Genomic DNA, 24,951 nt, shown 5'->3' with positions numbered 1-24,951 from the left:
CTGGAGAGGATGAGCATCCCTGTTTGCTCTGTTTGGGACACATCTCCAGCAGGAAAACTCAGTGCAGCTGAGCTAGCCCCAGGATGGCCTTAAGCATGCTCGGTGCAGGATCCTGCTCATCCCAATCCTCCCTCTTCTCTCCTGTGGTTGGGTGAGGACATATGGCCTGCCACAGTTTGCTCTTCCTCACCCCAGGACACTAAAGGCTGATTTGTTTTTCTTCAGGGCTGGCTCCTATCTATCCATATGTCTCCATCTTATTCTTCTTAATTTAGCTAGTGGCTGTGCCTTCTGTTTTCCTTGAATTAAAGAAATAAAATAAAATAACTAGCTGTGATTACATGCTTTCATTCCTACCTTTAACGATGTGGTCTCTTTTGTAGCTGTTCTGCGCAAATTGCTCATAGGCTACTGTCTTAACCTCCAGCCACAGCTTCATGCTTTGGAGGTAGTTATTATCTTAAACAACTTGGTAGCATCAATCTGTTTCTTTCCCAGAGGCTTCTTTACACTTTGATGAGAAATCTGCTAAGTCTCTTTTTGCTTTGTGGCAAAGGCTGAGCCTTGCTTTCTTTTTTTTTTTTTTCCCTCACCCAAAAGCACCCATGAATCAACTATATTTCTCTTTTTCGATCTATGGGCTACTCTCCCAATAATTTCATGACCTGACTTTAGAGAATATTTCCAATAAGATTGTCCCACAGGCGTCTGCAGCAGCAGAATGTTTTTTACAAATTCAATCTCTTGAACTGTGTATTTTACTCACCCTTCTGACAACGCTTTAAACATTTTTTTTGCTCTTATCACCTCAGTGAGACTTTTGAAGGAGGTTCATTCCAGCAGATTTAAACCTTATTCACCTATTTTCTGTTCTATTGTTTTGTCTCTTACATCAGGCTTTTTTTCTTTTTAGCCAATCTACAATACTTCTTTCCCTAGATTAGGTCTTTTTACTCAAAAAAATATTTTTTTCCCTAAATGCCCTCCCTCACATCAGATTTCATAAACTAAGCCTAGGAGAGTGAAAGAACCATGAAAAATTTTAGTGCTGGGGGATTTTTGTCTTCACAATGCTTTTCTTGAGCTTGCTGGCCCTCAGAAGTGACCGTGAGATTACCACATGTCCATCAAGGTACCAGGACCTCTGTTCCCTACTAAAGGCTGTGAGAGCTGCATTGCCTCTAATGACCTCTGTGCTTCGGTTGGAATGTGGATGAGAAAAGGGGTGAGTTCCTGCTGAGAAGTCCAGCAGACAGTGCTGGGACTCCACTTTCCTTATGAAATGAAGCACTAGCAAGAACAACAATTTTGGCCTGGCTGGGGCCAAATCTCCTATCTCAAAGATGTTATTTGGTAAGCCTGGGGCAGCGTGGTTGTCATGTGTGTCCAGTGTGGACCGCTGAGGGGAACAAATGCTTGAGAAATAGCATGAAAAAAGCTGTGGACCTTTCACCTTGGATGGCTTGGAAGAGTGAGGGATGGAGGGAGGAATGGCAGCCTGTGGCCCTGGAGGCCAGGTGAGTTTGGAGAGGGAATTATGAGCTGCTGGGAAGAGCAGCTGCAGCTGCCTCCAGGATGTCCAGCACATTATCAGGGCTCGCCCCACAGCACCACAAGCAGCCATTTCCATGGTGCTCCCAAATCCCAAAAGGGGAACTGTGTATTTGCTCTGGGCCATACATGACATGGGGGAGAGCTGAGGGTGGCAAACACCACCACAGGAAACCCTTCTGACTGGAGAAGGGGTGGCAGTCCCTTTGTCCACCAGTTTGTCCTCCGTGGGGTCCTGTGACTGCGCACCTGGCTGGGGGCACACTGGCTGGGGATGGGCATGGACTTTTCCCGCTCCTCACCAGCCAGGCTTTCTCGTGGCTGACAGACCTTCTGGTTGCTGCCTCAGGCTGTTTACCTGTCCTTGCATAGTATGTCAGGGAGAGCAAGGACCTATCATCAGGGCAGTTTTGGGGCTGGTTTGGGGGATAAGAACAATTAGCTCACAGAGAGCCAGATAAATGGCTCTGTAGCATCGTGCTGGTGGACAGAACTGCCTTGCAGCTGCTCTACCTTCCTGTCTTCTGTCTCCTGCAAACGTCTCTCCGCCATCCATGGCCTTGGTGGCCCAGAGGAGAGGCTCGAGGTAGCTGATTTCCTGGCCTCTGCCCATGGAAAGCCAAACCTGTGGTCCTTAGCACACACAACTCCCCTTTCCTGCAAGGAGGTAGGTGCAGCTGCCCCAGAGTATCTTGTGGCCACAAGGGAAACCTGCCTTCCATCTGGGATCAGCAAGTGGCTTTGTGGGAGAAATGTTCTCCGTGCAAACTTGGCCTGATGAAAAGAGCTTTGTTGCCTCACTGCCTCAGCTGATTGGTGCTGAAGAAACCTGGCCTCCAGCTGTGGCGACACAGTTTTAAAGGCGGAAGTGACTGGCACAGCATTTGCTCCGTGGTCGAGATGCAGCTGGGTGGTCCCTTGTGTGATGAATTAGTTAATGTGTGAAGAGCTCTGAGGAGGACGTAAAACACTGAGCATTTCTAGTGCCTTCTGAGGATAATGCATTTTAAAGATCAACTTGGGTTTGCCTGCAATGTGATTTGTTTAATTATTTAAAGCCTGTTAGCATATTTTCCTCAAGGGATGGAAAATCCTCAGCAAAAGGATCCTTACATCAGAACACAGGTCGCCATTGTATGCTGAAGGTTTGTGCTCACACCCAGCCACCAGCACTGATCCCATCATGCTGTGCAAATACCCACATTCCCAACTCCAGAGGATGCTTCATTTCAGCCTTTTCTTCACACCTACAACTCACCAGTCACTAAAGGGCACTTTGTGAGGCAGCTAGGGTTATAAACGGTAGGTACCTGCTATGGAGGAGGCTCTGAAAGACAGTTCTCAACCTCAGCCCTTTCCAAGCCTGTGCTTGGCGGTGTATGTCTGCATGGTTCAAGGTGGGATAATATTAACACAGAAAGAGAAGTGCACCTGGGATTCTTGTCAATGCCCAAGGAAGAGCTTTTTGCTTCAGGAGTGTCATCTCCACATGGCTGCACAGTGCAGGACTGCATAAGAAGGCGCAGAGCAGGTTTGGGAGCAAATGGCCTTGCCACGGGACTAAATTAAGTGGATCCCAGGTGCTCTTGCTCTGTCTGGAAACAGTTTCTTGCTCAGTTTTGCTAAGCCCTCTGTGACAAATGGCACGTACAAAGCTGACTCCACACTGCTGAAATCCCAAGGGATGGTGCCTCTCTTCTTCATTGCTCCCCACCTTTAAATGACAGCTTGGAAGCTCTGGCTCCTCTATGCCACCTAGAAGTCTGACCTGCAACCTCCCACTTAAGAGGGAAAAAGCTCTCAATTGCTCCCAACTTTGAGAGAAATCACTGTGTTTTATGTGAGTAGATGTGTGTGTGCACTGGACCGGGTGAGGTGGTGAGACAGGATGTCTTGAGCATCACTGTCATACCTGGAAGGTGTTACAAAGCAAACAAGCTGTGCCAGCACCTCCTTTCACCTCCTTCTGTTGCAGTGAGCCACGGGTGCTGACAGTGGTGCCATCCTGACTGCGGGACAGTATGGAAACATTTTGGATATGGTGTGAGAGAGTACTAAGGCTTTCCTGTCCTTGGCATGGTTCATGCCAGCTTCTCCATGAGGGAAGAGATGTCACCTGTCTGGCAGCTCAGAGACTTAGAGAGTAAGCGGGACCTTGATTCCCCCATCGAGGACCGCACATGGCACCCAGTTTTCCCAGCACTGCTCGGTGCGGCAGGCGCTGATGTACCTGGATACGGGAGCTGGCACCACGTTGCCTTGGTGTGCTGGAGGCTGCAGCACTGCTTTCCTTCACTGCAGCACAAATTGCAGCACAGGTCTTAGATTTGTTCTGACATTGTAATGGGGGACCCCAGAGACTGAGCACTGTTTACGCTGGCAAGGCTTGACGTCCTCATGGCATTTGAGCTGGGTCACCGCAGATTCAAATTGTTGTTGATTTTTATTTTGTATTTACCCACAGAATCTGGACTCAAGGCTCAACTGGGGCACAGTGGATAGTTTCCACGAGGTCCATCCTTCAGCCAGTTTTACAGCTGAGTTGGCTGAGGTGCAAAGAGGTCAAGAGCCCTGAGTGAAACACACCGAACAGGAGGCTCATTAAGGGCTGAACTCCAGACCCATGTTCCCAGTCCTCTGCTCTAATCACCAGGCGAGACATGGGAGAGCCTCATGGGGCTGATGCTGATGAAAGAAGAGTCAACAGCTTTATTTTGCAGCTTTATTAGCAAAACGATGTAAAGCCAATGTGCCTGACTCTATTATTGAACCAGTAATCTCTGTGTGCTTACATCCAGAGCTTCCCAGCCGTTTAACTAGGAGACTGAACAATAAAATATGTTCGGTCTGAAATGGCTAGAGCAGAGGCAAAGCAGGAGGTAGGCTGTCTAATTGGAGAAGTTGCAGCGGGATTCTCACCCCAGGGGTCTGTCCCTTAGGATTAATGGTTTGCTGACATCTGGGTTGCGTGGCACTGCTGCCTTGCCCTGGGTCCCACCAGGACTGATGGCAGGGAGCCAGAAAACAGAAAAATAACTCCCCAAACTCTTACAACAGGGAAGATGAAGATTTTAATGCTGTCAATGTGGAGGCTGTTGGGAGAAATACCCTGAGACATATGGGTGTGGCTTCTCTTGGCTTCTAAAGCCACCTAAGGAAAGAGCAGGAACAGGGAAATACAGGCTCTTCTCCTGACACCAGGGGTTGTCCCAATAGAGACAACCCCACTGTCTTTTCCCACCCAGTTTTAAAAGCCTGAAGGTCTTATGTCTTACACTCTGTTGAGGGATCTGGACAGGCTGGATTGATAGGCCAAGACCATTTGTAGGAAGGCCAAGTGCTGAAGATCCTGCCCTTGGGTCACAACAACCCCAAGCCAAGCTACAACCTTGGGGCAGAGTGGCTGGAAAGCTGCCAAGCAGAAAAGGACCTGGGGGTGCTGGTCACCAGCAGCTGAACATGTACCAGAGTGTGCCCAGGGGGCCAAAAATGTAGATGGCATCCTGGCCTGGATCAGAAAGAGCGTGGCCAGGAGGACCAGGGCAGGGATTGCCCCCTGTACTTTGCACTGGTGAGGCCACACCTCAAATTCTCTTTCCAGTTCTGGGTCCCTCACTAAAAAAAAGACATTGAGGGGCTGGAGTGAGTCTAGAGAAGAGCAACAGAGATGGGGTGGGGTCTGGAGCACAAGGCTTATGAGGAGGGTCTGAGGGCCCTGGGGTTGTATAGCTTGGAGAAAAAGAGGTTCCCGGGAGACCTTACCACCTTCTACAGCTCCCTGAAAGGAAGATGCAGCGAGGGGGAAGATGATCTCCTTTGCAAAGTAACAAGAAATAGGACAAAGGGAAATGGCTTCAAGCTGTTCCGGGAGAGGTTTAGATTGTATATTAGGGAAAATGTCTCCACAGAAAGGGTTGTCAAACACAGTAAAAGCTGCCCAGGGAAGTGGGCAGCCTGGGAATATCTAAAGACATGTACACGTGGCACTCAGAGACATGGTTTAGTGGTGCACTTGGCAGTACTGGGTGGAGGGTTGGACTTGATGATCTTAAAGGTCTTTCCAACCTAAATGATTCCATGATTCTATGTCAGCTACTCAGGATGATGCCTTGACAAATGCATGGGCAAATGCATGGGCACCTGTCACACGTAGCATCCTCTCCTGGTTTAGCAAAGTGGTCGCAGGTCCATCTCTATCCAGGCATGTACACGTTTTTGTGGCATACCAGGATCTCAAGGAAGTACTTGGCTTCTATCTACAGTCCTTCTCAGCTGCAGGCACTACTGAGCCCTCAGCTACTACCAGGGACAGGTTCCTTTTCTCTAGATGGGGCGCCTGAACTAGTTAAGGGATGGAGGTGAAAGTGAAGTTGGAGGAATCACCATTTAGAGACACCCGTTTCTTTCACTCCTATGAAAGAGACACTGCTGGGCACTGGCTCAGATGCAGATCTTTGGGGGCCACCAAACAGGTGAGACATGTCCCACTACCAGCCAGTTGTCACTTGCCTCTCCCTCTGGGAGTCTTTTGAGATGAACCCAAGTCACTGCCCCAGATCCTGTCCTCCTGCTTCTCTTTCCCCTGTGATTGCATTGGAACCAACAACTGATGCTGATGAAAAACTGAACATGGAGAAATAAAAAAATTAAAAAGAGTATCCAAATGTGCTGCAGCTCAGGGACTAAATCAGACACATAAGCTATGGACACCTTAGGAGGGCCATCACCCCCGATCAGCTACTCCACACCACAATGCAGTATCTCACACAGGCTCAGAGCTCACTGTAAATCCAACTAAAGTACTCAGCCTGTTGTGAAACCCACCCACACCCTTGCTTTTTACAACCTCGGGAAGAAAATGGCAAATTAATCCTTTTTTTAAAAGGATGAGTCGGTTCCTTGTCATTCTCTGCATGGCTCAGGATATGATAGTTTCTGCTGCATAAATACAGATTGTTTCTTTTCACAAGTTCCCTTTCATCAGACTGATAGGAAGGCCTGGAGGTTGTTAAAAAATGTGAAAGAAACTTGCTTCCCAATTAAGGTCAATCTCTTTTATCAGAGTCTTTGCATATAAACCTCACTTTCATAAGGATTTCTGCAAACTCCATCCCCAGCTCTGACAAACTGGGAGATGCCCAAATCTCTGAAGGAGCTGGAGAAGAGGCTGCCTTCTTTCCCGGCTCGCAGAGCAAAGCAGGGATCTGATCTGTCATGATGACTGAGAACATGTCACAACAATCTGTTTGCGTTCTTCAGGAAAGAAAAACATCTTTCTCTCCCCAAGCTGTAAGCTAATTTGGAGATTTTGCAAGCTGACATGCAACCTGATTAAAATGACCTCAGGCCAACAATTCTTCATAGGCAGCTCCACAATTAAAGTCTAGACCTATCTGTAGCTGAGGGATTTTTTTTTTTCCTTCAAATCCCTTTTAGGGAGGAGAGTTCTGTGTTTTTATTTTTAAATCTACATATTTGGAATTTTTCTTTTACACTTTGCTTCTACTGTAGCAGAATGTGCTAAGGGGATCTATATTTTTTCACATTTTGAGCAGATGAAACTTGTACGCAGAAGCCCCAGTTTCTTGCCTGCTGGAAAAATATACTGAATTTCGGAGGAAATAATACATGAATAAACTCGAGGACTCTAAGAAATACCCAAGGCACTTTGTGGCCTACATAAATCTGCCCTCTGAGGTAAAAATGTTGTGCCCTCAATTTTCCAAAGGCAGTGAATATTTTTGTAATGACCATCGCACTGCTACTCAAATCACTTTTTTGCTTCTTGCAATTAGTTAAGCAGAGGGATCAGCTTATTAATCTGCTGAATTTTTGTGAGCCCAGAGATTTGTCAGGCAGCAAGCAATGGAAACTAAGTGGGAGCCTTCTGGCCGGATGCTTTTCATACAATGCGTAACCCCTAAACTTAATTCAGTGGTCTGGGGAGATTTTGCGATTTGTCCACGAATGTTTTAATGTCCATTTCTTTAAAAAATCACTGGTCGTTTGTCATTTGTCATTCACTGGAGATAAATCCAGGAGATTTTTCTTCCCCTTTGCTGATTTGGCTCAGCCTGGACCATCATCTGATTTCTAGCTTGTCAGCTGGCTAAAGTGATTGACAACTTGTGTTTTGCTAATGCTCTTCACAGAGTAATGAGATCCCCTAAAGGGTTTTATTTATGAATTCAAATTATATACTTCTGAATTACCAAGTAAACTGGAGTGACTTGCAGACTAACTTTTTAGCATCCCTGAAATACCCTTTACAGGCATGGTCATTTGACACTGGTTCCAGGCCCCTGAGCTGGGGTGGGAGTTTTTACTGGGTGCAAGGGTGGGATGGTGACAGAAAGCTGGTAGCTTTACACTGGGGACCCATGGTGGGTCATTGCGTGCCTGTCCCCAGCCCAGGCAGCTCCTGCCTTGTGTTCCTCCGGCTGCTGGGGGTGTTGAACACATGGGCTTTTCTCACCTGATTGCACCACCCTGCCTTGGCTTTAGCTCTTATACAAGACTTCTCTTCTTGGATTACTTCAAGGGGAATTTGCCTCCTGGCTCATTTCTTTCTGCAGACACTGCTCCAGCTCAGAGGTGGAAATTTCCCCTGAGGAGGTGAAGGACATGTCTACTGGGAGCACAAACCCCAGGAAAGTCAGATGGAGGCTGTCTCACTGCTCCCAGCCAGGCTGGGCAACCCCCCTGCTCCTTTCCACGCCCCAGGAGAGTCCTGCTCTGCCCTGCCATGTTCTGCTTTCCCTACTTCTCCCAGGGCCTCATGTCCCAGTCCCAGGTCCGAGTGGGAGCTGACAGAGCCCAGAGAGCTGGCATCTGTCTGGGGAATAATACTACCTTTGGTGAAGTTAGGGGAGAATGACACATTCCCCGACCCAGCTTGCTCCCAGGACCCTGGCCATGCAGGGGCTGGGTGAGAAGCTCTTTAGAAATAGAACTGTAAAATGGTTGGGGTCAGAAGGGACTTTAAAGATCATCTGGTTCCAACTCCCCTGCCATGCGAAGGAATACCTTCCTCTAGACCAGGCTGCTCAGAGCTCCATCCAACCTGGCCTGCTTCAAGGGATGGGGCATCTACGACCTCTGTGGGCAATCTGTTCCAGGGTCCCATCACCCTCATAATCTGTGCCCAGACTCCTTCAATTCAAACCCATTCCCACACATCCCTCCCCAGCTCTCTTGTAGCCCTTTAGAAGGGCTGTAAGGGGCTATAAGAAGGTGCTACAAGGTCACCCTGGAGCTTTCTCTGGTCCAGGCTCAGGACGGCCGGCTCTCCCAGGCCGCCCTCACAGCATTGGCGCCCCGGCGTTCCCTCTGCAGCCCAGCCCCGCTGCCGTGGGTGTAACGCAGCCGCCGGCTCAGGGCTGAGCCTTCTGCCCCGCACCAGGCTGGGAACCCCGAGGAAATAAGGGGCTCGGTCACCAGAGAGCTCCTCGGTCGGACAGACACTACGATTTTTGCACATCCCGCTGCCTCTCGGCTTTCCGAGCGGGGGCCGCTGGCGTCTCCCGGCCCCGCCGCTCCCGCGCGTCCCCACACGGCCCCGGCGGCGGGCCCGGGCCCGCACCGCCCCCTGGCGGGACCCGCCGGCAGCGCCCCGGGAGCGCCGCCGCTCCGTCCCGGCCTCAGGCGCCGCATCCGCCCTCGACCCCGGCGGGAGACGGCGGAGCGGGGCTCTAACAGGGCGCAGACCCGGACTGGAAGGTCCTGTTCAGAGGGACCGCCCGCCATGGGGTACCGAAGGCGCTCTGGATCGTGGATGCGCTTGGATGGGCTCACGTGTGGGCTGCCGGTGGCAGCGCGGGTGCCCGGGCGCGGCTCCGCGCGGGGCTGGCACCCGCTGCGGGCTCCGGGGCGGCTGCGGCCGGGGCAGGTTCCCTCGCTAAAGCATCCAGCATCATCCCTTCCAGCCCCGTTCCGTTCACGCCTTACACTTCTGATTGTCTTGGATTAAACGTTACCAGAGGAAATAATACTAATAGCCTTTCACAGCGAAGAAATCAACTTCTAAGGCATTTGTTATGGAAAGGATTATAATAAATTAAATGCTTAAACTAGCACGGTGCAAGCATTTTTGTCTTGGATCAAAATGTTTGCACTGGCTGTTTAAACATTTAATTTATTATAATGAGAAATATCATTGTAAAAATAAGCATGTTAATTAAACCTGAGTTTTGCAAATGTGAGTCATCCCATGTGGACACAGTATAATGAATATAGACAGGTAGAGTCTGCATGCCCTTTTTTTTCTCATTAAGAAAATTAACATTTACATCTTTAAACCCTGCAGCTATTAGTTATTTTTAATGAAATGTGTTGCCATTTCAAAGTTAAGCTCTTATATGATGCAATCAGATACTGCTAGGTCAGGGAAGAACTTTGCAAATTAAGTTGCAGAGAAGTTGTTTGCCACAGATAATTGATTGAAGTTGTTACATGGAAAATCAATTTACGCAGTTAAATAAACAAAAATAAATAACTGTTAAGGAAAGGCAGGTCATGCCAGGGTGGCAAAACAAAGCAGTACCCCGGCCATCCTGGGGCCCAAAGGAACCATGAATTGGGAAGCGACAGACTGAACCTCTTTGTTATCATCTGATAACAGGGGACTGAGGGACCGTGGGGACTTCTACAAAGGAGATTTGGACAGTGATGGCTTGCTGCTGATGTGGGTGAGAGAGGATGGAGGCAAGACTCTCTTTCTCTTTCAACTGAAGTGACTGGAAGAAATTTTTTCTACCTTCTCACGCCACTGGTCTCTGGTGCATCCATCTGGTCTTGTCCTGGATTCATTGCATGTGTCAAGCTGTATGCTGATATGTAAACAAAACGCACTTGGATTTACTCCCAGCTCTCTCACAGATATGTGGCGTAGCCTCGAACATGTTCCTTTACCTCCTAGAGGTTCATAAAATGTTCTCAGCTACGGCCTTGCGAAGGGTAGAGGCAGTGTTACTCTGTTTTAATTAACATCCTGCCAAGCTGTGTGTTCAGAAATACCTCGGGCCTCTTGTAATTGTACATTACTCCAACAGGCAAAGGTCACAGCAGGCTGCCGGCCCTGCCTGGATCCCGTTTCTGAAATGATCTAGCCCCCAAGGGAGGGAGGGAGGAGGAAAGTCTGGCGCAGAAGTGAAATTAAACTCTAGGGAAGGAGGAGACGTTGTGAATTATTTTCTAGGAGCCACAACAGAGAGCTGGGGATGGAATGCCCTCACTTAGGGGTCACAGCCCAAATAGACTGTATACTGTTGCCCCACATGCAGAGATTCAGGTAGGAAATTTGTAGGCAAAAGCAATGTTAAGAGTTTGATTTGCAGAGGTGCCTCTTCGTGCTATTCTCTAGCTAGTTGTCCACTGAACCCGCTCTTAGTGTCTGCTGTAGGACTTTGGAAAGTCAAGGTTCTTGAATTTCTTCCAAGTCCAGTGGACATGTTTTGCATGGGAAAAGAGGATGAATTAAGCTGAGGATCCTCTATACATAATGAAATTGCTTATTTAACTGGGGATCATCCTCTCAAACCTTTGTGTGTTTGCAGCCCTCAGACAGCTTAGTCCCCCATCATGTGTGTCCCTCTCTCCTGTCTTCCCAAACTCCCTGCTTTTTTTTGTCTTCTCGCTGTGAATGGGAGAAGAGTTTTCCAGGTGAAGGGAGGAAGTTGTTGCCCTTTCTTCTTTTTGTCCCTCTGTTTCTCTGAGCTCTCTATCATCATGACCTCTGCTGATATCCCACAAAACTCCCCTCTTCTTGCAGGACCAAATTTAAGTTATCCCGAAACTCTGTTACACTAACCACAAAGGAGTATTTCTACACAGAACATGAACCTGCAGAAAAAAAGGAGAACCTGTCTGCAGGGACCTTTGGGCTGGTTGTTCTTCAGTGAGTTGCCCTATCCTGAGGGGATGGAGCACATGGCTGTGGTACAGTGAACACGCACAGAGCAGCCAACCCGGACAGGGTCAGGACTCATCGCCCTGGCAGAGGGCTGCAGCCAGCAGTCAGGGGGATAAAAGGTCCTGGGAGCTGGGCTGCAAAGACAGGGCTGCCTAGCAGACATCTGCAGGGTGTAATGTAAAATGTAATTCCTGTCACCCGGCACTGGGCCATCCACTTAGGAGAATGGATAGGAGGCAGCCTCCACTTCTGGCCTCCAGCGCGTTCATCTGATGTCAGTTAAGGTAAAGGCGCACGGCTTGGAAGAGTTTTCAGATCTGAAAGATGAAGTTGCCCCACATACCTCTACATTCTTTAGCAGCATTTGACTATAGCACCGCACAGGATTGCTTCCTTACCTCAGATGTGGGGCTGGTGGGTCCTCCTTACTCAAAAAGTACCCTCTAGGCACAGTGGCCAGCTATCCACTGCAGCAGGAGCTGACAGGCAAGTGGGGTTTGCCTGCTGCAGGCTGAGTGCTGATGCCTGTGACCTTGAAGATTCTAATGCCCACTCAAAAATAATTAATAATTATCAACTGAATGAACCCACTGGCTTCTCACACCCAAGCTAGGTAATTGCATTTCTCAAATTGATAGCTATCTGCTTCCTTTCCATGGGCATCATGGGCATGAGTGTGAAATCAGCTTTGTGTGTCCAGCTCAGGAGGGATCTGTATCACTGCTGAGGGGGAAACCAACTCCAGGGAGCTTCTCTTAACCATCCATTTAAATAAGGAATACTTGAAGACCTTGGTGTAGATGGTGGGAAGTAACACTTCTCTTCAGTTACTAGTCCACATTCTTCAAGCTAAATTTGAGCTTAGGTGACAGTTGAAGAGTCAGTGGGCATTACCACTGGTAATGCTAAGCCTTCAAATTATCCAAAAGGCAATGTTTTCTCCTTGATCAACCTTGAAATCGATTAGAAACCTCCAGAGGTCTTACATTACATATAGGCTGATCTACTTTGTTGGCTGCTGCTCAAAACCACAATCCTATCTTCTTTCCAGGCCCCGGGGCCCTCTTCTCTCTCTGCTCCCTTCCTAAGATTTGCTTGACATCTGGATGAGCTAAATGTGCAGCAATTTACCTGATTTTGTTACTTTAGTACATCTGTCCATAAGTAGATGACTTTCCTGGGTAGTGCTGTCAAAGGAGTTGGGGGAAAATGAAGCTGGAGCTGGAGAGGATGGACCATCCCTTTAGGTGACAGTGCACTCACCTGAATTTCTGTACTCACAAGGTCTGTTCCTGTGTTTAGGACAGGTGCCTAGTCTGCTGTCGTGTACAGGGGTGAGGTAGTCAACACAGTTATGGGAGACTAGAGAGCAATAGTGAAAAGAAAATGCAGATGCCTACTGTGATATGTCAGCTCCTCTAGACCCCCCTGAGCAGCTCTCCTTGTCTGCCACAGGAGTGCAGATGCGTGTCATTCATGTAGACCCTACACAATGGCCACAGAAGTCACATCTGTCTGAATCTTCAGCTAAACCCCACCTGGTGTGTCTCTGCCTTCAGGGTCTGGGCCAAGGCAGCATTTTCTGACATTTTCATCACGTCTTGCATGTGTTGAGGACACTGGATTAGGCACCCACCCACCCCAGAGGTCACAGCCACGTGCACTTACAAAAGCATGGGGGCTGCCACCCTGTTTTAGGAGGAGTCCTGTTCCTACAGGATGCACTGCAAGAGACAGAACCAGGCACCTCAGTGGTGTCTGACTCCATCACACATCTCAACACATAAAGCATCCTTGAAGGCATTCAAATGGCACAGGGCAGGAGAGCAGGTCAGTGGGAATTTGACTAATTTTTTTGGCCGAAGCACCCGACAAGTCATCCCAGGGGTCTTGGTGCATGTGGTGGGAAGACCTTGGTCAGCAGCCAGACCCCCTCCCCATTTCTCCTCATCAGAACAGGGGTGGAAAATCAGATGGAAAAAGCTCATGGCTTGAGACAGATACAGAGAGATCACTTACTGTCATGGGTGAAAGAGATTTGACTTTGGGAAAAATTAATTTAAATTATTGAGAGTTAAAACAGATTTGGAGGCCTGCCTAAGGTCTCCAGGGTGTCAGATGCAAGCTCACAGTCCCAGAATATGAATGGGATGCTCAGGAGACATATTGCAGATAGGCCTTAATGGCTGTGAAGGTACGCCTGGAAAAGAGCCTGTGGGAATTACCCACTTCTATGTTTCATGTTCTAAAAGTGCCTGGTTCTCCCCAATGACTGTGGAGGGTGTTGAGGGTGCTTGTCTCCATTGTAGGTGACTACCAGAGAATTCAGCAGGAGCAGGCTCAAGCTCAGTGTCAGTGCTTTTGTGATGTCCTGCTGCTGTAGCCAGTATTAGGAATTAGTGCAGAGCCATGGAACTAGTGCCAGCTCAGTGAAGGAGCGCTGTCTCCAGTCCTGTGTCTTGGCACTCCTTCCTCACCTCTGCCCTCTGAGCCAGGGAAAGGTAGACAGGAGAAGGTAGCTCTTTGTGAGCAAGAGGTTCTGTGGTCATACAGTCTCACCCTGCAACATAGGGCTGATGTCACACCATGCTTGGCAAATAAATGGAATTTAACTGATAGGACTGCTGCATTAATTTCTGAAATATGTTAGCAAAAATCTCTGGATAATAAAAAACTAAAAGAAAAAAACTAGGACATACACAGTGAAATAGCATCAATGGAGCAAATGTTTGATCCCAGGGACTTAGCCCAGGAGCTATGCCTTGGGCTCCCCCTGCACTCAGCTGCGCTTTGGGCGGTGTGTGCTCTTATCTGATGGATCTGGGAGACTTCCCTCATTTAATTTTAGGCATGTAAAAGTTACAGGAGTCTAAAGTACTGCCCCTTGCCCTTACAGGAAAGGGGAAGATCCGGAGCTTCAGTGATGTACCTGAACAGTCCCTGTTGCCTGGCCAGGCCAAGATGAGAAGCTCTCAGAAGAAGTCTGTATCTTTCCACTAACTAGAGTCCCTGTGAAATGATGGGCTCAGATTTATATACCAAGTGGTACTTAATGCTAAAATCCCACATTTTACAGCATGTGGGATGCCAGAACAGACAGATCCCAAACCCCAGTGAGACTGTAGCTGCTTGCTGCTGAAAGCTGTTATGGGAACAGGAACAAGTGACTTTAGTTTCCTACCATTTCATGGTTGCCTTGCACTGGGTTGGCCCAAACTCCTGATCAGGCAGTGAGGAGCATCAATCCACTTAGAAGGGCACAAGCTCTGTTGCAGGAAACAGCACAAATTTGATGCCAAAACCCAGTGCGATGAACCATTCTTCATCTGTGACCACCCCCTGTTGGTCCTGCCAGGGGAGTCTAGGAACCTGCTGTGAAGGTGTTGGGGTATGTGACCCAGGCTTTTGAACTAGATGAGGAAGAACCAGCTTACCAGACAGCCCTGCTTTTTTTGATAGAGAGCCTTTCCTTCCCTGAGTTCAGTTATGACTAATTACTTCCCATGCAGGCATCGCTGCTCTGCATCACTGGTGATTAGCCGGAAGGGAGGCTACCAGCTTTCTTTTTCAGCACCCGTCCTTCAGCCACAACTTCAGCTCTAAATTTAACCAAGATGACCCTCTAAGTTCAATAGATGCATCATGAATTTTACTACCAGACTTTAGAGGAATCACCAGAAATGCTCACCTCTTTTCCTGACCATAGGAGATGTATCCCAAACATAGCTTCCCAACTGAGTCTTGCATCAGCCTGATTTAAATTCCCTTCAAGTACAATCTCTGAAACTCTTTGCCCACCACAAATCTTTACACTGTGACATTTATGAAGCCCCAGTTAAAACTCAGACCCCGTGTGCATAAAAACTTGATTGGGTTCTGCCACTCTTTCTACAGGGGCTTGAGAAAGCTGGAAGCTGGGGGAGGAAGGGGATTTTTGTTGGTTCAGGGACATGCAGCTGAGATAATGTTTTCGGCTTACATTTTGAGACACAAAGCCAAATACAGCCTTGTTTATATCTTAGAAAGTTCTATATTTCCTTGGTGAGCCATATTTTATAGATATGTACCATACCAATTAGATAAATAGTTAAAGAACTCATGATAAAACCCCAAAGTTTTGCCGTGTACAGATTTTTGGATTATTGACTTGTACAAAATGTGAAATTATATAGTCCACATAAGGAGCAGTTCTCCCTTTTGGAAAACTTCAATCAAATATCAAAACCCCAGCACAACTGTTACTGTGCAAATGCTTACTGGTGTAAGCATTTTTTTGAGCACAGGAAGAAACCTTCATGCTTCATTTTGTTTCGTTAAATGCTATTCTATACCTGATTTCAGCAGAAGGCTTTGAGATCTGCTTTTAGCTTGAAACACTGTAGAAGGAATCTCAAAGCTCTGTATGATTTTTTTTCCCAGGACAGTCATTTCATTGAGAAGAGAAATATGTACCATAGAAAATGTCAATATAATCAACATTTTTGATTCCTGTTTTATGCACCTTTCCCTTGATGTATAAATACATGCACAGAACACAAGCTACTGTCCTTTAGTAAGGCTGCTTTAACAAGAGGTAAACATTTGAGCACACACCCAGAGAGCCTGACTCAATGCCTCAGCCAGAGCAGAAAGCAAAGTGCTCGGGTGGCTGCTGATGCAAAGACATTGGCACAGCATGAACATTTCCACCGATGAACAGAGCTTCACTTGCTTCACTAAAATTACACCAGTCCCCACTCGCGAAGGATCGAGCCGGAAGAGCTCAGGCCAGGCAGTGACAAGCAAAGGCTGGCTCTGTCACCCCAGCCTCCCTCCCACCCAGCATTAAAAGCTGTAGAGCTAAACCTGCAGAGGTATTGCCAGAGACCAACGATGGGCAAGACTAAAAGTAGCTCCTTCCCACTGCATTTCCCAGCACAAAATACTTTTGTTGACCTGTGAAGACCTCTATGCTCTGAAGCATGAAATCCATGAACAGAAGCCTCTGAACATCACAAAACCTTTATTAGTGTTTATCAGTGATACAGATTACAGGAACCAAAGGCAATTAAATAACACTTAAGTTGACCACAGACTCAAGAAATACAAGTCACATTTGGCAAGGCAAACTTCTCAGTACACTGGATTGCTTAGGTTATTATTACACCGTGAAAGAGGAATTTCCCTTACAAGATTCTACATATTCAGGATATTATTATTATTATTGTTAATTGTTATTACTGTGTCTTTCAGACAGCTCCTTTGGCAAGAATTCCCATTTTTAAGTATTTATTATATAAAAATATAACGAATTTTCATTATGTACAAACATTACATTACACAATGTACAGGTTAAAAACACTACAAAAAATGGCAGGCCATGGGTAAACCAAAAGCAAAAGAAAAAACCCCAATGTAGAAAACATGAAAAGAAATTTAAATACTGCACATTTCATAAAAATTACATTAACTACAAACAATTTTTTTTTGTTTGCAAATATCAAACAGTACTGATCTGATTGGAAATCTTTCCCAAACGACTTCATTTTTAAGGCACATCTTGCATATTTACACATACAACACTGGATCTGGTCAATAACTTAAAGGCTCTCGGGAGTGACCTAGTTGTGTGCGCAGGGAGGGATGCACTCGATGGGGGGAGCACTCTGGGCTACGCCTTCTCAGTTGTCTCAGTCTGGGGGCCCAGGTATCTAGTCGAGGGGGCTGGGAATAGGGGCACCCCAATCTCCTGAAGGTCGGGGAGCCGTGCAGGGCGCGGCGGGGAGAGGAGCGTGATCGTCCGGTCAAAGTCCCTGTGTAGCACCTTCTCATAGACACTCTGAAGCCCCACTGTTTTGGGCAGCTGGGCTTGATAAAAGTTGTCCCTGCGAAGGGGATCCCTGGGCAAGGATGTGCTCTTGCAGAAGGTGGAGAGGGGTGCTGAAGGATACGGAGAGGGGTGAGGGTTGGCTCGGCCACAGGAGGGGCTCCAGCAGCGGTCGGAGTGCCCCAGGATCTTGCATTCAGCTGTGCACGCCCACAGACCTAGAGAGAGATAGGGGAGGAGAAACCTGTCGTTACTGCAGGAATAAATCCACACCGTTCACAATCCTGAGAGTTACCAGTCACAGGATGATTCACTGCACTGACGGTAGGAGTGGGGAGGCGATGCTTTACAGCACAACAAAAACCCATGCTTGGTTAGGTAATGTTTTGTTAGGGACACTCCTTGCAATTCTAGCTTTAAGGGAGCCTTTTTTTGGGAAAAAAAATTCAATCCTGCAGCACTTCTGGCAAATGCTAATTTGTGTTGGGCTCTCAGTACAGAGAGGAACCAACACCTAACAGCCTGCTACAAGGAGATGGGCAGTTCGACCCATGCAGTGTCTGGCTTCCCCTTCCAGCTGCCCTGCCTGATCACCGTGCCCCACAGATGGGTCCCTTCATCCACCTCCCCATCCACCCATCTGTCTGTCTGAGGTCCTGTGGGAAGCAGAGGCAGAGCCCTTACCATTCTGCATGTGCGTGATGAGATCTTTCTTCAGGGCATCTCCGCTGATATCTGAGTCGCTGTCATTAAAATCACTGTCGCCTTTGCCGCTGTCTTTGCCACTGAACTTCTCTGCCTCCCGGCCGGAGATGGTGTTGAAGGAGTGTCCCTTCCAAATGGCCACAGGGGGAGCAGGCTCCTTGTTGTAGCTTGGAGTGGCAGCAAAACCCGGCTGGTGGGGAGGAAAATCAAAGGAGACATGAGGGAGGGAAGTGGTGAAAGGTAAACCAACATTAAACTGCACCTCTGCAGCCAATTCACATCCTCCAAGACACCCCCCAACCCTTTGCCCCACTTTCCTGCAGTGGGACCTTACCTCCCCACTCTGTCCTCTCAGCCTCTTCTGACCCTCGTAGAGGCAAGTGCTGTCACTGCCGCTCTCAGTGGTGGAGATCTCTTCAGCCGCTGGAGAGGGGTCAGGGCTGGTGAAAGAGGTTTTGCTGGGAAAGGTTCGGACCTCAAACATGTTCCCCCTCTGGCTGCCCTCCTCCTGATGGCCCTTCTCCAGGTGGGAGATGTCTATTTGGTCCTTCAAGGCAGTGTTGTTTTTGATGTTGTTCCCCTTCTTGCGCCTGTTGCAGGTGGTGGCGATGGTGATTATAGCCACCAGGAGGAGGGTGCAGCTGCCTGCCAGGACAATGATCACGATCAGAGGGATGTCCCACTGCAAAGCCTTTCCTTCCCAGGAGCTGGGCTTGGCTATGTCTTGGATGCTGGATGGAGCAGTGGCAGTCACCAGGAAGTTGACTGTGGCAGTTGTGGCCAGGGGAGGTCTGCCATTGTCTGTCACAGTGAGGATGACTTTGAATAGCTGTCCCAGCTCTTCAGAGAGGTCACCCCTCAGCACAATGTCCCCAGTACTTGGGTTGATGGCAAAGAGGTCTTGCTGGGACTCTTCCAGGAAGGCAAAGGTGAGCTCAGCATTGGCCCCATCATCTGCATCTCGAGCTTTGATTTGGGCCACCAGGGAGTCACGGGAGGTCTTGCTGGACACACCGATTTCCACAGTCCCATTGGTGAGTACTGGGTGGATGATGACAGGAGGGTTGTCATTCTGGTCCACCATTCTCACTTTGACAACAGTGCTGCTGGAGAGCTGCGGGGACCCACCATCAGTTGCCTGGATCCTCAGGTCCAGCTGCTTGAGGATCTCGTAGTTGAATGTCCTGAGGGCATAGATGGCCCCAGTGGCGGGGTCCACCGAGACGTAGGTGGAGATGGGGGCCCCCATGACCTGCGTCTCCAGGAGCCGGTAGGTGACCTTACCATTGTGGCCAAGATCAGGGTCACGAGCCACCACTGTGGTGATATAGGCGCCCGGGGGGTTGTTCTCTGGCACAGCCACCTCGTAGAGGGGCTTGGCGAAGAGCGGCGCGTTGTCATTCTCATCGCTCACCCGCACTGTGTACTGGCGGACGGTCTTGAAGGGCGGCGAGCCCAGGTCCTCAGCCACCACGGTGAGGTTGTACTCAGGGATGCGCTCGCGGTCCAGTGCCGCCGTGGTGACGATCATGTAGCTGTCCTCGTAGGCCCGCTGCAGGGCGAAGTGGTCGTGGCCACGGAGGCTGCAGCGCACCTGCCCATTGGCGCCCGAGTCGCGGTCCGTGGCGCTGACGAGGGCCACGAAGCTCTCAGTGGCTGCCGCCTCGCTGACGTAGGCCACGCCGGCAGCACTGGCAGCGCCACGGAGGGCGCTGATGCTGATGCGCGGGGCGTTGTCGTTGACGTCGGTGAGGCGCACGACGACGGTGCAGGTGGCAGCACGGGGGCTGGCCCCGCGGTCCTGGGCACGCACGTCCAGCTCGTAGGTGCGGGTGCGCTCGTAGTCCACGGCAGCCTCCAACGTGAGGTGGCCCGAGCGCGGGTCGAGGCGGAAGAGCCGCCGTGCCTCAGGGGGCACCTGGCTGCTGAAGGCATAGACCACCTCACCATTGGGGCCCTCATCAGGGTCAGCAGCATCCAGATCGAGCAGCAGGGAGCCGGGCGGAGCATCCTCAGGCAACTCCACCGTGACTGAGCTCTGGGCAAAGGTGGGACTGTTGTCATTGGCGTCGAGAACGCGGACGTGCACGGTGGCTGTGCCTGAGCGTGCTGGGCTGCCACCGTCCTTGGCCACCAGCTCCAGGGTGTAGGAAGGCTGGCGCTCACGGTCCAGTTCCTGGAGCAGCACCAAGTCGGCACAGCGTGCCCCATCCGCCCGTGTCTGTGCCTCCACGCCGAAGTGGCTGTTGAGGGAGACCTGGAAACTCTGGATGGAGTTGGAGCCCACGTCCTCATCCACAGCCACCTCCAGCGGGAGGCGAGTGCCGGGTGCAGCACTCTCCGACACCTCCAGCGCCATCTGGGCATGGGGGAACCGCGGTGCATTGTCATTGATGTCACGCACCTCCAGCTCCACGTGCACCAGGCGGTAGCGCTCCCGCCAGCAGCTCACCACGTCGAAGGCCAGGACACACTGGGGGGCTTGGCCGCACAGCCGCTCCCGGTCCAGCCCCGCTTCACCGATGCTCAGCTGCCCGTCCTCCTCCCGCACCCGCACCAGCGAACTATTGCTGAACTGCCGCATCAGGCGAAAGCTCATCTCCCCCGGCGCCTTCACCGGCATCTCATCGGCCAGAGTACCGATCACCGTGCCCGGCGCGCCCTCCTCGTCGGTGCGATACCTCACCGTCTTGCAGCGGGACAGGGCCAGCAGGCAGGCGGCGGCCAGCAGCCGCAGGGGGCTCATGGCAGCGGTGCGGGGCTCAGCCCGACGGCGCGGTGCGGACGGGATGACAGCGGACTCGGGCAGGACGCACCGGGATTACTCTACCGCCGTCTGCGCCCCCCGCGCCGCCGCACCGCCTTTCATAGACGGCGCTATGCAAATGAGCGGGCGGCGGAGCCAATGGGAGACGGCGCAGCGCGGGCGGCGGGCGGCCCCCGGCGCTCCCCGGGCCGGGCCGGGAGCGGGGTCGCGGGGCGCTCGCCTTTGTTTTCTTTAACTCTGCGGGGTCTGGGGGGGTTTTTTTCTTTTTTTTTCTTTTTTTCCCCCTTTCCCTTCCACCGCACCGTCGTTATTTCTTTCCCCCCATTTATTTATTTATGTTTTTCTCCCTCCTCTGCTCACGCTCCCATCTCTTCCCTCCCTCCGGAGGCGCGGCAGCGGAGCTGGCGCGGGGAGCACGGAGTGCGGTGCGCGGTGGGGTTTGTTAATCCTGCCAACAAGTCGGGGCAGGTGCCGTGCCATGGCGTGCCGTGGCATGCCGTGCCGTAGCGTGTCGCGCCGTGTCGTGGCATGTCGCGCTGTGTCGCGGCGTGCCGCGCGGGCGGGGGCGCGGGGCGGGCGCGCATTAGCGGGGTGCGGGGGAGCGGCGGGGGCGGCATTCAGCTGCGCCCGGAGTGGTGTGTCACTCGCGTGAGAGCCTGTGATCAGCGCCGTAAGTCGCCTTTCAGGAGGTGTCCCCGCATGCTTTAGTATGCATGTCACCGCCCGGGTTTCTTAAGCCTGGGGCACTAGCAGGCGAGGAGGAAAAAAAGAAAAAAAAAAGTTCCAAATAGGATTTAGCATAAGCTTGAGGAGATTTGGAAAGGTTTCAAAGATCAGGCAGTATCAAAGGCTTATGAAGCCCTCGTTAGCTGTAGAAATATAATAGCATGGCAGGCTATCCCATTCGAGGAACCAATGTCTGTATTATTTCACTATGACAGGCTAAAGGGAGAGAAAGTTGAACAGTTTCCACAGAGGAGTTGGACTAAGTTGAATATAATGAGCAAACGCCACATGTATCCATTATGTCCCTCTATTCATTCCCAATCACTGCCATAACTCTTTGACTAAACGATGATGAGCGCTGAATTACACACAATGCCCTGCTCATATTAAAATACATTTAAGACCTATCCCTCCTGGTGCCCTGTTACGCCTATTCACAGGATTTTCTTTTTGTCCTAATAGGGCCTCTCTGGGAAGCAACACCAGTCTCGTTCCAGAAGAACAAAATAACAGCATGAGGCTGAAACCTGGCACGAACCGGGGGGAACGAAACCATCTGCCCCGCAAGGCACCGAGGCCCTGCGCGGAGCCCGCTGCAGCCTCCCAGCCCCGCAGTGCCTCAGCAGCCGTGGGGAGGGCGGCTGCCGGCCTTGGCCCGCAGAGAGAAGACCTGATGGGCAGGAAGATAGGGGTCCTGAGGGGCAACTGCCTCTCCTCTCCTCTCCTCTCCTCTCCTCTCCTCTCCTCTCCTCTCCTCTCCTCTCCTCTCCTCTCCTCTCCTCTCCTCTCCTCTCCTCTCCTCTCCTCTCCTCTCCTCTCCTCTCCTCTCCTCGGCAACCCAAGAGACGCATTTTAAAGCTAGAGGGTGACAAACAGAATGCGATGCGGTCCGGTCCAGCCCCGCGCTGGTTTCCTTTGAAAACCTGGGATAAAAGCGCTGGGTTCGGCGCACGGAGCGCGGTCGCATCCCGGGGCTCCATCCCGGGCTGCGTGCGGGGGTGCGCGGGGCGCTGCGCGGGGCGGCACGCGAGCGGGGGGCGGCGGGCTGCCCGCAGCGCCGGCTTATGGAAATGGGATTTAAATCGCGCCTCGGCCCTGGCTGCGGGGGCGCGGGGAGGGGGGCACGCTCCGCCGCCAACAAAAGCTCCCCGAACGCGCGGTTTCCATACGAACAAACCTCCGCGGGGCTCTTTTCTCCCGCCCGCGGGAGCTCCGCAGGCGGCCGCCCGGCGGGGCGAGGAGCTTTCGGGCCGGGCTGCCCGGAGCCGGGCCGGGGTCCGCAGCGGGCAGGGGTCCGAGATGTAGAGACTGAGACCGGGCTGCCTGGGAACGGGGCCGCTGGTCGGGAGCGGACAGTGGGCAGCGGAGCGGCCCCTCGTGTGTAACAGGATTATCTTTGCCATTTCAAGTTCCATACAGCATGTAATTTATTTTTAATTAGGATTAGATCGAGCAGGGAAGGAGACCAGACCTTTCCCCCCACCTCCCCCTCTCCGCAAAGGCATGGCTATTCCACGAGGAGCTCTTATTCTTTACAAAAAAGCCAATCAATCGATAAACCAGGACCTGTGTTCACCTCCCACGCACTTTGCAGGAGGAAAGGGTGAAAAGGGCGGTATTTTCAATGTGTGCTCAAGTATCTGAATCAGAAGGGGGGGGCTTGGAAATCCTTTCCTTTCCCGTCTACCCAGTCCTTCTTTCACGTGCTTTCTATCCAAACCCATTTTTAAGAGGGACACAGTGGGGTCTTGCTCTTCATGCCTTTTTTTTTTTTTTTGTGTATGTGTTTTGGAGTTCAAATGTACTTTCTGCCTGCTTGGGTTATTCTTTTCCCAGTGTTGTGACTTTGATTTTAAAGAAACCCCAATGTATCAGTCTCTCTGCCTTCTTCCCAGTAGAGCCCACCACAGAAATGTTCTGAAAGACTAGTGAAGAATCCTGTTTTACAGCTCAAAATAAACATACGGATCAGCTGCATTAAAAGCACTTCTTTGAAATATTGTGGTTAAACAGCCCAGATTGGTTGATTGCTCCATGTGGGGACATATGTTCTTGCAAACTGTGCGTATTGTTACTAATGGGGATTCTCACACCACAGCCTTTCCTTTGAATCCGAGGCACTGGTGGTTTCTCTGGAGCTGTTGCAAGGTTGTTTTAATAATTTACCAGCTCTCTTGCACTTAGTGTTGTTGCGGAGACTCAGAGCGTGCAAGGAAGGAGGTGTTTTGCGGTGTCCAGAGGTCTGATCTCTGCTGCCAAGCTCCTTTCTGTACCTCTTTAGACACAGAAATCAAAGCTGCTGCAAGAGATGGGTGCCAGGCAAAGGAAAAAGCAAGGCTTCCCCACACACCTCTGTGAACCTGGGATCTTGGGTAATGTGTTGCTCCCAAGGAGGGGGAGCACTCCTAGACCAGCAGCCTGTTGCCAATATCACTCAAATAAGTGATTGCCAGCAAATCACTCCAGGTTTCTCTTTTTCAGCTTTAAATTTACTTCTTTCTTCCCCCAATTCAAATCTTGGAAATGAAGTTTGTGGGTGCTTTTCACTCTCCCCAGGTAGTTATTTCCTTACAAGGGGTGGCAAAACCCCAGGACCTCATCCTGTTCTTCACTCCTCCAGCTGAGCTATGACACTTAACCGCATTTTCCCATCACTTACAGCACAGTCAGTTCACATATGTCTCAAGGTGTCAAGTGTTCCCAGTGCAACAGGGTAAGGCTTCCCTCCTCGCAACAGGTGTCTGGGGTCCTGCCCAGGGATCTCTGCTCACGGAGATAAGCTTGAAGGTCTTATGTTTTAGAGGTGTGAGAGAAGGCAAGGCTCCCATTGAGCTCCCATCTAGTATCTCAGGACCACATGTACCTTGAGGGAGAGTGTGCAGCTTCATGCAAGCACGCGGCAGTGCGCTTCCCCGTTGCACAACATGTGTGCGTCCCTGTTCCCAGGAGATCTTAAGGGTATCAAGCTTTGGCTATAGAAAGTTCCCCTCTCTGGCCCTCTCAACACAGACTGTATAGTGAGGGCATGCCCTGGGGGTGGTGGGGTGGGACCCCTTGTAGCACAACCCCTAGGGTGGTATGACTGTCTCTCAGGAGAAGCCAGGCTACCTGGGCATGGTCTCCAGCTGGTCCTGCTCACCCACATGCCAGAGGATCTGTCTGACCCTCTCTCCAGACAGGAAGTTGAGATACAACATGTCCCCTCACCCCTTGTCTCTTAGCCTGCAGAGTGGTGGCATGGCCCTCCCTCCCTGGAAACTCATCTTCATGCTCAGGCCCTGCTTCTTTCTTCTTGGGCATCCCCACAGCTGGGCTGCCTTGGAGTGATCTGCAAAAACAAAGGAATTCCTTCTGCTTCAGGGTCTAAACAATCCCCCCTGTTTAATCATTTCTGCTGAAACTAAGGAAGTGTGGGTTAACCTGTCAAGCTCCACAAGCCCAGGCTGACCAAAACCCCTGGAAAACAAAGGAGTGGAACGAAGCAGT

At 50.6% G+C, this 24,951-nt stretch overlaps 1 protein-coding gene across 1 annotated transcript; it reads right to left on the bottom strand.

Annotated features, from left to right (window-relative positions):
• Nucleotides 1-17,111: 17,111 nt before the first annotated feature.
• PCDH8 (protocadherin 8) lies at nt 17,112-21,237 on the bottom strand (the record flags this gene model as incomplete). Its single annotated transcript, XM_084201397.1, has 3 exons — nt 18,307-21,237; nt 17,952-18,162; nt 17,112-17,485 (listed from the first exon to the last, which is right to left on the bottom strand). The coding sequence occupies exons 1-3, from the start codon at nt 20,716-20,718 to the stop codon at nt 17,112-17,114; spliced, it is 2,997 nt and encodes a 998-aa protein (XP_084057523.1). The 5' UTR covers nt 20,719-21,237.
• Nucleotides 21,238-24,951: the final 3,714 nt, after the last annotated feature.

The sequence above is a fragment of the Fringilla coelebs genome (assembly GCF_963513975.1).
Source record: "Fringilla coelebs genome assembly, chromosome: 2".
In the NCBI taxonomy this organism is placed as follows: domain Eukaryota; kingdom Metazoa; phylum Chordata; class Aves; order Passeriformes; family Fringillidae; genus Fringilla; species Fringilla coelebs.
This window is presented reverse-complemented; position numbering and strand designations above follow the sequence as displayed.